This window comes from Phaethon aethereus, assembly GCF_964289735.1.
Source record: "Phaethon aethereus genome assembly, chromosome: 6".
In the NCBI taxonomy this organism is placed as follows: domain Eukaryota; kingdom Metazoa; phylum Chordata; class Aves; order Phaethontiformes; family Phaethontidae; genus Phaethon; species Phaethon aethereus.
Window position 1 is genome coordinate 42,113,321 of NC_138580.1, and position 14,848 is coordinate 42,128,168.

A 14,848-nucleotide genomic window follows, 5' to 3' on the forward strand; every position below is an offset into this window, starting at 1 on the left:
GAAGGGCAGCAGCACTGCCACCAGCATGTTGTGACAGACAGGACAGGAACCCATGCACGAGAGAGTCCAGGGGTGGCTCGCAAGTTTTTTGTAGCTCTGCTCCACCTACGCAAACACACCACTTGGCAATGCTTTCTAATGATACATCTGCCCTTTTGACTTGCCTCATGTTTCAGGTGATGACAGGTTTGCACCCAATGGAGTCAATGGTAGGTGATTAATGATTACAAAAGGTTGAGATGAGGTTTGCATTTCAAAAGCGGGTTTGCATGAGCGTGAGAAAAGTGTGTCACCTATCATACACTTTGCTCACCCAAGCTTATACAACAACTCAATGCCTCAGCCTTCTCTTCTTCTTCCCATAGTAGGACCACAGCCTCATGACACTTCTTATCATCAGCAATCCAGCAACATTTACTGAAAAAACGCTGTAAAGGTGCATGGGAATCCATGAAAGAAATGCATACACAGAGTAGATGGACAGAAACACTGCTGACCCCACATGGTAGTACTGGGTCTATAAACAGCATGATAAAATGACACTTTTCCACCTAGTGTTGGAGTTCTCTATGCCACTGAAGGCTGACAGAGTTGTCCCAGAGTGTAGTAATTTGGTATTTTTGGTATTTTCTTTTCTAATGAAGCTGAGGCAAGTTGTACAGTGAAACATAACTTAAAGATAAACATGAGAAATCAATGCTAAAGTACCTGGTTTTTGCTTTTTGTTTGTAATAGCTAAAACCATTTGGTACAACTGAGAAAAATTAATTATTTTTTTCATTGATGCAAACATACGTGTTTTTGAAGTTGAGTAGCCAGCAGAAGATCTTTCTCCATCTCTGCATATAACTTCCATCTAACCTCTTACCTATCGGGTATAAAACTAAGTTGCAAAACAGCAGTTCACTATTGTACCTCAGATAACATTCATCAACTTACAAGTTCATGGCCAGTGTCAGTTCAGTTCATGGCTGAAACAGTTCATCAACTCTGTGGGTCCAGATCCTTCTTGGTTGTAGATTGCTGGGTTTTTAAATGTTGGTGATAACCTCTCACCATAAAAGTTTAAAAGTAGGTGGCTGGGCAGGTGCCTTTGGGATACAGTTTGCTCCTCCAAAACATTCAGGGCTCTACATCACTGGTGGAGCTTTCTTTCATGTGCAGCTTCTGCATGCTTGTTTTCAAGCCTGTTGGGAAAGCTTTAACCTTACTGAGAACCTGCCCTCCAGAAAGAGCAGCCAGCTCCATCACCTGCACTGTCTCCGTATCAGTAGTTTACAACATAGGATTAATTTTATGGGAATTTTCAAACATCTGAGGAGAAAGGTGATGCACAGAAACAGACCTGCTCATACCTGTTGCTCATAACCTCTGAACACTAGAAGATGTGTTCAAGCTAGATGAAGACAGACAGTCATGCATGTCTCACGTGGGGCATTTACATCCCATCTGCTTGGGTCTTTAATATCTGATCAGCAATCTTTCCTACTCCTGACTCCATGTCCTTTTGGAAGACCCCTTGTGAGCAAGTGCTACTCCTTTTCCTTCATTCAAACATACATAACCAGTTAGAGTGAACCAAGTGGCACCAGAGACCATCCTGGTAAGAGGATTGGCTTTTCCACTTCCAACACAAGCACTAAACATACTTATCTGGACAAAAGGGGAGGATATTAGGGCTGCCTTCTACACTACTCTGTCTCAGGGGTACTCACAATTTGCACTACTTGAATATTCTTTTCCTGCTTTCAATCTGCTATAGAATATGCTGTACTTGATTCACAGACCTGACTGGTACCCAAAAACCTGAACGGGAATTTACAGCAGACATCCATGCCCAGAATTATTTAAAACCTAATTAAATAACCTATAAAAGAAGGGGAGGATACAATTTTAAAAGGCTTTCTTTTTGGGCTTAGATATTGACACCTTGACATCTAAATGAATCAATCTGGCAGATGGATGTGACAGAAGAAGAACTGATGAACAGCTAAAATTTTAAGTCCTATAACCTTCAATGTGGATGAATGAAGAATGGATATATGGAAGTATGGATGGACAGCCCATGAGACAGCTGGGAGGGGAGGACACCATGGGGCAGACAGAGACCAGACTGTACTTATGGGTGTTCCTCAGGCTTCTCTTTCAGAGCAATATAGCCAAGTCCTCCAAGCCTGGCTTTGGTTGCAGGGACAGCTCTTATGGAGATGGACATGAAATGAGAAACTTAGATGAAATAGAAGGTAGCAAGTCTGGCTCCTGTTGAGGACAAAAGTTTACAACTCACCAAAATTCAGGTGAGCTTCAGTTCAACAAAAGAGCTTTTCATTTGCATAAAAGTTACATGTCACTTAAATTCTCGTATCTGATAAGGCTTTGGGTTTGCCAGGGTATGATATCATCTAAATGCTGGATACTAGGAAATAACATTTCTGCATCATGCAGATTTTTTCATTAGCTTTTTATCTTTAAATACCAATGTGTTGTCAGCTAGGTTTTGATGTAAGGATGCTTAAATGTGTATGTTCTCGCCTTTTCAATAAAAAAAAATAAAATCTTATACCTGAGACAGATTTTTCTTCTGATCACTGTTTATCCCTCCAACAAAAAACATGTTTGGCATCACTGGACTCAGGAACCCAAAGACAAAACCATATCTCATTAGCCAAACAGATCCACAACTTAGAAGGTCTGTAGCTGTCAGGTTTTTTTGAAAAAGCTCATAGGCAAGTTTTTCAAATTGAGTGAATATAGGCTTACAATAAATGAACTCCAGCATACAGACCAGCACATTCTTCACACATTGAACAAATGTCATTATTTATTATTATTGATTGAATTATTTAGGAAGAGTCTGGGGACATGAGAAGGAGGGTTTGGACACTGGGTAGCTGTCCTGGTTTCAGCCAGGATAGAGTTAATTTTCTCCATAAAAGCTAGTGTGAGACTGTGTTTTGGATTTGGGATGAGAAAATGTTGATAACGTCCTGATGTTTTGAGTTTGTTGCTAAGTAGTCAAGGACAGTCCAGCTTCTCGTGCTGGCCTGCCAGCGAGAAGGCTGGGAGTGCACGGGAAGCTGGAGGGGACACAGCCAGGACAGCTGACCCAGGCTGGCCAAAGGGATATTCCATACCATACAACGTCACGCTCAGTATATAAAGCTAGGACGAAGAGGAAGGAAGGGGTAGAAGGACGTTCGGAGTGATGGCATCTGTCTTTCCAAGAAACCGTTACGCATGATGGAGCCCTGCTTCCCTGGAGATGGCTGAACCCCTGCCTGCCCATGGGGAGCAGTGAATGAATTCCTTGTTTTGCTTTGCTTGAGTGCGCGGCTTTTGCTTTACCTATTAAACTGTCTTTATCTCAAACCATGACTTTCCTCACTTTTACTCCTCTGGTTCTCTCCCCCGTCCCACCGTGAGGGAGTGAGCGAGCGGCTGCGTGGGGCTTAGTTGCTGGCTGGGGCTAAACCACGACAGTAGGTTCAGAATCCATACCGCAAGGAAATCCCCACAAAAAGTAGACAGAAGGAAATGAAAGCTACTCAGCAATTATTGGTCCACACATCAGAACTGGATCCATGAAAACCACATCAAATTTGCTCTCTTGCAAATATTGATTTGTGCAAAAGTCTCTTACAGTTGGTGAAGAAGAACCTGGAAATTTCTAAAATGCTTTGATACATTGTAATAATAATACTCAAACCAAATTGTTCAATAAAATGAATATTAATGAAAGACCCTCACAGGGAGGCACAAGCTGTCCCTAGAGTTCATGTTTCCTGAAGGAGGAACTGATTGCTGGGCTGTTATAAAAAAACCTAGGTGGCTTGGGTTTCCAAAGAAAGCTCTACTAGGGTGGTGTGACCCCTTGTTTGCTGGCATTTGCTGCTGTCCTCTGGAAACCTGCAGTGAACTGAGGCCCTCAGGGCTTTGCTGGACGAATGTTTTGTCTTTATGCAAGCAAAAGCAATGCCAGACCAAAGTCTTTTGGGTGGTGCTAAGGAAGAGGCCCATGTGAAGAAAAGAACTGATGCAAAACCATCAGCAGCACAATTTTTTTCTTCTTCTTTCCTTTTATAAGTGGTGGTGGGATTCCCAGCACCTTCATTATGGAGAAACAAACCCCTACAGCCTTAGGCAATGGGGTTTGTCTCAGTAGACCCCCAAAGGGTGCTAGCGCTGCTCTGCATAGCTCCACACTGACGTGAAGGAACCACTTTTAGACATGGTGAATCCATTTCTAGAGAGGGACAAATATGGGGGAGTGAGAGGTGGGAGGCAGTTTTGTAAGACACAGACTGAAGGTGTGAGACTGAACAGATTTACGAATAATTCTGATTAAATGCTGAAGATTTGGAGATAAAGAGAGTATTGCAAGTGGTGTGACAGGAAGTGACAAACTCCATTTGGAACTTGCTGCTTGGTGTATTTTTTTCTCTGCACTTGGAAATGACCTTCGATAGCAAAATCAGTTGGCTGAAAACAGCCAACACAAAGTTCATCTGCCAGTCTCTATATGAGCACAAGTCTCTTGCTAGTATGGCTACGCTTTCTCACGGACACAAAAGACTCCCTACTTTTTGTACCAGGCCATCAGGGCAAAAACTATGGAAAAGGTGAGGCAGCAACAGGAAGGACAGAATTCAAAAGAGAAAGAAATTAGAGGTAAACAGAGAACAAACAGACATAGAAAGGATGAAGTTCTTAGGTTAGCACATAACCAGTTGAGGTCAGATCTAACTGGGGTAATTATTATTCAGAAAACTAACAGACTGGCTCATTTTTTAAAATAACATGGTAGCTTTACATGTGTTTGTCGTGCATTATCCAGTAGCAAAGGGCACCTGGACCCTTTTTCAGGTTTGAAGGGTGTGGTGCTCATTACCAACTCCTATTGTACGTGCAGAGGAGCACCGCAGAGTAGTTTGTGGAATACAGGCCTCAAAGAGTGAGAACTATGTGCCAGCTCCTGGTATCTGGGAGGAAAGTCTTCCCCACTGGATACTGAAGGGCAGATATTTTATGTTAAACAAAGCTGAAGCTTGGTGGCTCAAGACTGCAGATTTATTTTCCTTCCAGGAGTATCTCTCACCATAAGGCTCCTGTGGGTTACTCCAGGGTGTCTCTTTGAGCTGGCAAGGAGCATTGCTGTGATGGAGCAGCGTCATGCTCTGGGGAGTTGAGCCATAACCATGTTGAGGGGTTTGGGTGCAGGTGTGCTTACCCCTCACCCAATGATTGCTTCAGCTGGAAAAGGTACTAAAACTCTCTCAAACTGCTTATCTCTGAGTTGGATTGTTTGTCATGTGTGGATTTCCTCTAACCTGAGCAGCAAGCACCACACTAAGGGAAGAGGATAGCGAGTGGCTACTTGTTACATGAGCAGAACTAAAACTCGAACTAAACACAAACGCTTGTTGAGGCAGCCTGGAAGTGTTGGTCTCATCTACTGGATTTGTTTTCCTGTTGTTAGATGAAATTACTCACTCCCTTTTGCTCTGGGTCTTGCCAAGTAGGAACAGGTTGCTCAAATGCACAAGTAATGGTGTAATTTGATTTCCCAGGTTTTTGGATGATGGATTAGGTTTATACATGGAGGAATCCTTGAACCTTTTTTTTTTTTTTTTTTTTTTTTTTTGGTGGGGGGGATGCTAAACAGTGTCAGGCAAAAGGATTAGGGTAAAATGCAGGTTGGTAACTGCTGACGTGAACCTGCCTGGTTCCCCCCTGACATTTTACATAGCTACAGAGATATACTGGCATTCACCTCCACAAGATAAGATAGTATGTAGTTTGGCTAGCTGATTTCAGACAAAAAACATCCCATAAAACTAAGGATATGTTGACTGCAAGTTGGAAAGTAACCTTCCTCTATGTCTTTGCAGTAGCAAGAAGCTGCAGGCAGGTAAGCAAATCACAGAACACAGATCATTTCTAGAGCAGCTCTCTCCTAAGCAGTGAATAGAAATCAGATGAAAAGGATCATATGTGATCCTGAAATTAATGACTGTATCCTAACAGAAAGACAGGTGACATTTAAGGCTGCCCAGGTAACTGTAATTGGAACATTTCCTAACTTTTGTAAGGCAATGTGTTTGATATTTGTAAATTTAATACTCTTATAGCCTTTCTAGATTTTTGTGCATAGACCTCTGTCAAATACTGTACCTTTAGACTCATGTTACAGAAGGTGTTCTAATTTAACCAGAAGACAAACTTCCCACGGAAAGGGAAACTAAGGCAGTAGTTCCATTTGATATAAGGGAATTTTTGTTGAAAGAAGTGTGTTTTACAGCTTTCTTAAATATCTCTTCTTCAAAATATGGGAGGCACAAGGATGTAGACAAAAGCAAACTGAAGAGGACAGTAAGAGGAACTGTTTGGTTAGAGCAGCCATTTCAGGTTGATACACACTGTGCACTGAAGGTATACAATGCATAATGGTTAAATTTCCTTTTTCAAAATTAGCACTGTTTTTACTTGCCTGATGTTGTGTATTTTCCCATTGCAATATAAGGCAGATGAACAGTATTGTCAGCTTTAAAGGTGCTTGACATCCTTTACAAAAGCATAATAAACAGATGCTAATGTATCAGGCTGCTCTGAACTGTCAGTACGTTCATCAACACCTTGAATATTGCATGAAAAAAGCAAACAGAGTGATGATGACTGCTTCAGTGCTGAAAATGAAGAGTTCCCCTATAGCTGTACTAATATTAGCTACCTATGTTAGCAAATTAATAGTACCCACAGACATGACAGGATCCTTTCTGAGGCCATCCAAATTGATGCTTGGGTTGTGCAGGGATTGAAAAGTGTGTCTCTGTGTACCAGGTACGTGTGCGCGCTTTGGTGCTGCTTACTGTATTCTCTGGCTTCTTGCCAGAGTCTTTGAATTCCACTTTAATTGCATATTTCAAAGCACCAGTTAGAAATGCCTCTTTATCAAAGCTCCCCAGATGCTCTGGCAGAAGGGTTTCAAAACAGGACCTGTTTTCTTAATTCTTGTGCAGGAGGGACAAACCACAGGGTCTTTATTCAGTTATACTTCTCCTTTACTTAACTACCTACTTAAATCCTACTTAAGTTAAATTTTAATGTTTATGTTAACCAGTGGTTTAAATAAGTAATGGATGTTTTAGGATATTAAAAACAGGAACAACTTTGAAAGCTTGCTATAGCTTGCATTTCTGAACTTTGCTTTGATCAAATCGTATGAACTTTGTTTTTGCGAGCTGCCAAAAAAAGCAACTTTGCATTAATTTTGGCTAAAAATGAGATTCATTAAAGTGTCTCCGGGCTCACAGTCCAACTCCATTTGCGATGTCCCCCTAATGAGGGACCACTTACCATGCCAGTCTTCAGGTACGTCTGGAGTCATTAAAGGATGATGCTGGCACAGGACCTCTGCTCAGCCAGGATATTGGGTCTGATTTCCTGCAAGCCTTGTATTAAACCTCCGGGCACACTGAGACTTGGCAACTGGATTTATGTGTCTGTTAATGAATATGTGATTGATACTGAGATGGATGGCTAGGCAAAGTGCAGGGCAAGAGGAAATCCAGCCTGAGGCAGCCAGTGTGGTTATCTTAGTCAATTAATTAGAGCAGTTTGGGTTCCCCCAGGCCCAGTTCTGTGGTTGCATGTTTGCCCACTCCCTCTGAGACAGCAGGCTATGGGCGATGCTTACGGCTCAGGAGAGTCAGGGAACTTGCGATTTAATTCCCAGCTCTGTGCTGTATAAGACACACATGCCCAGTTCTGCAAAAGCATGAGCTCCTCAGCACCCTGATGCCTTCAGCTCCAGAGCAGGTACTCCACAGGATCGTGTCGGATACGGCAGAAAGAAGCCCTCTTCTGGAATGAGGCCCCAATGTCTGATTTCTCTGCCTGTGGTGTAACAGAAAGATCTGTGTCTTAAGCTCCTTGTCTGAGAAAATAAACCACATTTTGAATCTCCTGTTCTCTCTCCCTTTCCTAGTTGTCCTAACTTTTTGTTTTCTTGTCTGTTGCGCAATGGGCTGCTGGGTTTCAACGAATTATCTATTCTTATCATATGTTTATATTTCTGAACAGTAATGATCAACCCAGGGCTTACCACTGTGTGTGGATAGGTAGATATTTTTTCCCCCATCTGACTCACTTCACATTTGTTTACACTCTACTGCATTATTGCCTTGTTGCTGGGCACTGTTCAAAGTGAAATAGGGGAAATTCCTTTGCTGTCTGCAGAAAACATGGCTAGCAAAGGTGGACTGAAGATAGGAAGAATACACAAGGTGGGGTTTTTTTCAGGTTTGGAACATATGATTTCCACCAAATGATAAACGTCAGTGTGAAGATGGGAGATGTCAGGCATAAAATGAGGGCAGGGTGGCTCTACCCTTGTAGCAAGCTTACAAATTGCAGCTCTGAGACCTTCAAGATATAGAAGGAAAGGCTTATGTCATGCAGCTAGCAAGAATTTGCCTCTTAAATCTCAAACTATGAAGTGCCACAGTCTGGAGCCTCATGTGAGAGAATGCCTTATTTATAATATTATTCAAATATTCTAATTTATAATATTATTCTTTATTTGCCTTATTCTTTATTAAGTCTAGTGGACTCTGCATAAGCCTGTCAGAGTGTTAAAAAAATTTGAAAGAAGAAAAAGAGAAAACCTTCATCTCAAAGATATTGTACTGCAGTTGTGCAGTGATACTGTGTGACCACAATTCAGAAGTGAGGGCATAATTTCATAGGGAAGAGATTTGTGTCCTGATTTGTGCCTGGAGAGAAATGTATAGTGCTATTAATTATTTTAAAGACCATATGGTAACTATCAAAATAGATTTAAATTTCTAGATTAGCTTTAAAAACCCTGCAGAACAATTCTGGTAAAAGCAAATGTCAAGAAATAGGTAATCTGAGTTTTGCATACAAGTGTCTTTCACCAAATACACTATTTTAGGTTAATTCTTCCCATTTCAACATGACATTTATGTTTCATCATGATCTACAAACAGAAATAACATAGGCAGCCAGTTTGGAAACCATATGTCACAAAAACGCAACCAAAGCAAATTAACCGATTTTGCTGAGCCTAGAGACTCAGAGCATGATCTTTGAGTTTTTGGTCAGGTGAAAGAAACATATGTCAGACTCCATGAAAATGAAATCAAAACTGTGGCTGGCTGGTGAATAAGATATAGTCACTAAGGACAGCAATTTGTAGCTGGCAGATGAAGTCCATCTTTTGTTGGACTTATCAGAAAATCCTCATGAATTCAAATAAGTCATCTGCCTCCATCAAGGTAATTTGATTTCAGCCTGTGGAAAACAACTGCCAAAACCTGGTTGTATTAAATCATTACCAGAAAAAAAAAAATTCAACAGCACTAAATGTCCAGAAATAATCACATTTCATTGTAAAATATATAATCTGGAGAAAAAAGAACATACCTTAGACAGTGGTTTCCTCTGAGCACAGTTTATACCTCCAATAAAGACCATATTGGGCATCACTGGTCTGACATAGTCAAACACAAAGTCAAATCTCAGAAGCCAAATGGAAGCAGAATTCAGGAGGTCTAGCAGGGATACATCTCTCTGAAGAACTTCAGAGGAAAACTTTATCATGTCTTCATAGAAACTGTTACAGTACCCAAGCTCCAGAAGGGCAACCAGTGCATTTTCCACTCTCTGGAAAAAAGTCATGTGGTCAGAGTTGAAGGTAAATAGTCTTGGGGTGTAGGACAGAGGACTTGGGCACTGTGTTGCTTCATAGTGTAAGTTGCACGGAAATCCTCTCATGAAGAACACAGATGGAAGAGAAAAATAATTAGCAAGCATCGCTCCACACATAAAAATGGGGTCTGCTAGGACAGCATCAAAGCTGGTTTGATTCAGGTACTGCAGGGTCTCCTTGCTGCTGAACAAGTTCTTGCACTGAACAAAGAACATATGGAAAATATGCACTGAGCTGTTGTACAGTGCTAGAACGTTCAGTGGGAAAGACAGGTCCTTCAGGTGAGTGGCGACATATTCATGAAAGGCATTATCCAGCTCTTCTAGTGTGTAAGACACTGGGTAGGTTTTCACCGTGTATGCCTGTGTCGTTCCCATCTGCCAGCTTACTTCTGGTATAACCACCACCACTTCGTGTCCTCTCCTGGTGAGCTTTTCAACCACTTGTCGCATGCTAAGCCAGTGGCTTCCATCCATGGGCACCACCAGGAGTTTCCCGCCATCTGAGAGGCCGGGAAGGAGGAGGATAAAAATCCAGGCACAGCAAAGCTGCAAAGTCATGTTCCTGTGGTCAGAGTACAGGCTGTGAAAAGAGTCTTCTCCTTCAGGCAGTAGCTTGAAGATGCTTTTGAAGGAAGCCAGTGGGTTTATCTGTTGAGTTGTGCTGCTTTGTCATAATCTTCTAGTTAATGATTTGCTGCTTTGGGTTGTAGGTTGGTTTGTTGTTGGTTTGTTGGGGGTTTTTTTCTCATTACTTGTAAAGCCAAATGCGGTGACCCTTTCTCATGCTGAGTTGTTGGAGTTCCTCAGTGTTCAATGGAGAACTAGCTCCTCAACATGCTAGTCAGATTTCATAGGACTTCTCTCTTGATCGTTGGTGTGTCCTGTCTTACCCCTTGGCCAGGGCCAAGGAAGGCAAGTCTGGTGCAAACAACTCCAACACTACAGTAACAAATGAAAATAGCCTCAACAAATTTCATCGTGGTTGGAGACATGGATGTTCAGATAATTTCTCTGAGGACAGAACAGGAGACCCTTGGGCTAAGGCGACAGGGCAGATGAACCAACTCTTCTGAGCTAGCAGGAATCTCCACAGTCTCCAACAACACCAAGAAGAGACACTGGGAGAGGCTGACCTGGCAGAGATCTGTGAGGCTGAAGGCCAGATTCTTGCTTCAGAGCAGTAGTGCGGATGTTTCACAGCCTACACGATGGCCCTCAGGCAGTTGAAAACTCCTCATCACTTGCCTGTACATCAAGTAGAGGTGAGACATAAGACATGTACGAAATGTGTTTTAACGACTACTATTCCCTGTGTGGCTTGGACCATTCAGTGGAGACTCAGGCTTGAGCCCCGGCATTGGACCTGACTTAGCTAATGAGCAGTTTCAGCGCAAGTGTGGGTTTGCAAGAGCTTCACAGCATTGCTTTTGATGTTGCTGAAAAGATTAGATGCCTAAATAGCACCATGACGTGGAAAAATAATGAAATGTAGGGTATTTAGAGCCATGCAGCCTCTGTCCCTCACGCACACAATTTCTCTTCTCTCCCTTCTGTACCATGGTCAATGCAATGAAATTAATTACGTATCATTTTCTGCACATTTTCCTATGAGCCTTTTTACTTCTTTTTCCCACTTTACCAATGTTCGTAAATTTTTGCTTGTGTAGAGAAACTACTAAGTGGTAAAAAGCATTTTTCTTTCAGGCACTTGGTAACTTTTCAGAAAACAAAATATTTCAGCTTCAGAGCACAGGGAGAAGCTCTGAGGTAAAAATGAGAATAAGAATATTTTATGTTATTATAAACTGGGAGGGGAAAAAAGATTATTAATACCTAAAACATGTTTTCCAGATTTATATAAAATGCCCTTAAAAATGATCATTGGGAAGATGACCAGTTTATTAAACAGCATTTTTTATTCATGAAAAGGTGGATTTATTTATTTTGTGATGGCACACTCTCATTTGCTGAAGAGGGGTAAAGCAGAGAGCTTGTAGGGAAATGTCCTGCCTTCGCCAGCAAGACAAATTTGCCGCCCAAACCTCACAACACCCTTCACATGAAGAAAGTGGGTGCAAAGGCAAGCACAGGATGGGTAAGGTTAATCAGTACCTTAGAGGCATTTCTGACTGAGCGTTTTCCAGTGACTGCCTCAGTTGGTTATCAGGCAGGGGTTTCCTGATAAGGTAAAATTTACTGGGTTCAACAGAGTGTGAGATAAAGTTGCCTACCTCTTACCCATGGTCACCCATGCAAGAAGACAGTGGGAACTTTGAATTTGGGTAAGAAGCTGCATAGCTGGGGAATGCCAGCGGAGGAATGGACAACCTCAAGGGAGGGGGACTGTGCTGGAAGGCTGTAGCGGGAAGGAGGGCCATTGTGTCAGCACAGCCACTGCCTGTGGCTCTGTGGCCCTGCAGGCATGATGTGCATCATCACAGCGGACTGTAGTGAGACTCACTGTTGGTAGCAAATGAGGGGCCAGCTGGGTCATTCTAGGCTTGGTGGCAGCATGAGGAAGGCAGCTGTGAACGCCTGCTTGTTTCAAACAGGGAGCTAGTCTTCTCTGATTGTGGGCCAGGTTCATCTGTATTTGCAATCCCAATGCTGGTACGAGCCCTGGCTATGCTTGATGGGGCCATGCGATGCCTGGGAGGGAACTGGACCAGGAGGGGTGGGTGGAGAAGCAGCCCCAGCCTCCATGCAAGCCTTCCTTGCAGCAGAGGCCCTTGTGCTACAAGGCTGGTACAGAGAGCTTCATCCCTGGCTATGTTTTTCAGAAGGCTTCAGCAGGGCGTGTCCCTGGTGGTGGTCTGCAAGATTTGGGTGATGGCGGAGCTGTGCTGCCCTCCTCCCCGCCCCCCCGCGCCAGGTCCACCACCCAGCAGAAGCAAGGCCGGGCCCCCTGCAGGCCCTCAGGCTGGCGAGGCGCCGCAGGCCGTAGGGTCTCCATGGCAACCCTTGCCCCCTGACCCCCGCGGCGGGGAGGTGTCACCAGCAGGCTGACTCCCACCATGGCGAGAAACTACAACCCCCAGAAGGCATTGCGGGTAGCCCTGACCTCCCAGAAGGCAGTGCGGCTCCCTCTCTGCCGGCGCGGCGGCGCTCTGGCGCCGCACTACTACTCCCAGCAGGCTGTGCGCACCCGCCCACCCCTGGGGTCGCCTTGCCGGTCTGTCGTCGATTCGCATCGGCGCCCGTGCCCGGCAGCTCCTTCCCGCCCCTTGCAGGAGGCGGAGCGAGGTGGGCTTGGCCAGGTGCGTAGCGGGGTGAAGTTCCGGGGACGCCGGCGGTCTTCAGCTCCCAGCGTGCTCTGCGCGGTGCCACAACAAACATGGCGGCGGCCGCGGGGCCGTGGCCCGGCTCCAGGTGCTGCCTCTGAGCGGTGAGTCGGGCTAGGTGGCGGCGGGCCTTGTCCCGATAGCTCTGGCGCTGTGGGCGGCAGGCCCAGGGCAGCGGTCCTCGTCCTCTCTTCGGTACCGGTGAGACAGCGTCTGCAGACTGGGCCCGGCTCTGTGGGGGTTCCGAGGCTGGAGCACATGGAAGGTGGAGAGAGGCAGAGGGAGCCGGGTGAGTTCAGCCTGAAGAAAGGGAAGGTGAGGTGGAGAGTGTACTGCTGTCGGGAGGGCATAGATGCGGCCTGGCTCTTGTAGGAGTTGCACTGGGGGAGGATGAGAGGTGCCAGACCCAAGTTACCGCACGGGAGGTTCCCATCAGAGATATAAGGAATATGAAGCAGGGACTTTGAGGGAGTTTGGGATCTCCTTTCATGGAGGTAGCCCTCAGCACAGGAAGGACATAGACCTGTGGGAGCAGGGCCAGAGGAGGCCACAAAAATGCTAAGAGGGGTGGAACAGCTCTGCTGTGAGGACAGGCTGAGAGAGTTGGGGTTGTTCAGCCTGGAGAAGAGAAGGCTCCAGGGAGACCTTAGGGCAGCCTGCCAGGGTTTAAAGGGGGCTGATAAGAAAGATGGGGACGGAGTTTTTAGCAGGGCCTGTTGCGATAGGACAAGGGGTAACGGTTTTAAACTGTAAGAGGAGAGATTCAGACTAGATCTAGGGAAGAAATTTTTCACAGGGAGGGTGGTGAAACCCTGGCCCAGGTTGCCCAATGGGGTGGTGGATGCCCTATCCGTGGAAGCATCCCAGGTCAGGTTGGACGGGGCTCTGAGCACCCTGATCTCATTGAAGATGTCCCTGCTTACTGCAGGGGGCTTGGACTAGATGGCTTTGAAAGGTCCCTTCCAACCCAAACCATTCTATGATTCCAACTTTGAAAGGGCAAGGCCCTTATAAGAGATGTGATCTAAGTGGGCCCAGCTTTGTGAGAGGGTTGGGCCTAAAACATCATCCAGAGATTTGTTCTAATCTATATTATTGTGTGTTTTTTATGGGAAGAATGCGGCTAGCAGCCCTGTGCTTTGAGGATCCAGAAGTAAGGAGCGAGGGAGGATTTGGCACTGTCCTGCTGAAGTGCTTCACTGGAGTGGTGGGTGGGTACAGCAGGCTGTCGGTAAGGTAATTGCTGTCTCCTAGATATTTGCCTTTTTAAATGCAAGCAACCAACCTATTAGGAGTAAGTTGTTGTGCATTCACATGAGAAAAATAGACCATAATCGTTAGATGGCTAAATGCTAAAGTGCAGCAGGCCTGACTGAAAAATAAATGAAGGCTGAGAGGCAGTTTGGAAAGAGTGCAAAACCTGGCTATTATGGCTTGAAGCATGGGAAGTGGGACCTTTACAGGTTTTTGGTTTGTGGGTTTTTTGGTGGTTTTTTTTAGGTGATCAAGGTATGAGAGCTGCTTTCAGACGAAAAAAACCTAGTGCAAAGAGATGAAAATGATTTCTTTCTTGTCTGTGTTCTCTAGCCACATAATTTTATTTTGTGGCAATTTATAAGGGGATATCTATTGTATGATGTGCTGAAGAAGCATTAAAGAACAAACAGGGTGAATGTTGCCACACTGCTTCATAGTCAGCTGCTCTGAGCACAGCCTTTTGCCTGAAAACTGCTCTGCTGTGGGAAGGACTAAAATGGGCTTAATGTAACTTAGTGTTTATTAAGAGTTATAGAACTCTTTTTATAAAGAGTTTTAGGGGATGCCTGATGAACTAC

At 44.4% G+C, this 14,848-nt stretch overlaps 1 protein-coding gene across 1 annotated transcript in view; it reads right to left on the reverse strand.

The window, feature by feature from the left end:
- The window catches only part of LOC309406358 (UDP-glucuronosyltransferase 1A9-like), a gene marked incomplete at both ends in the record, with an annotated part of 31,148 nt that extends 20,858 nt beyond the window's left edge, over positions 1-10,290 (reverse strand). The window contains one exon of the mRNA XM_082001496.1: positions 9,445-10,290. Coding sequence (XP_081857622.1) covers positions 9,445-10,290 — 846 coding nt within the window. The remainder of the gene's footprint in view (positions 1-9,444) is intronic.
- Positions 10,291-14,848: the final 4,558 nt, after the last annotated feature.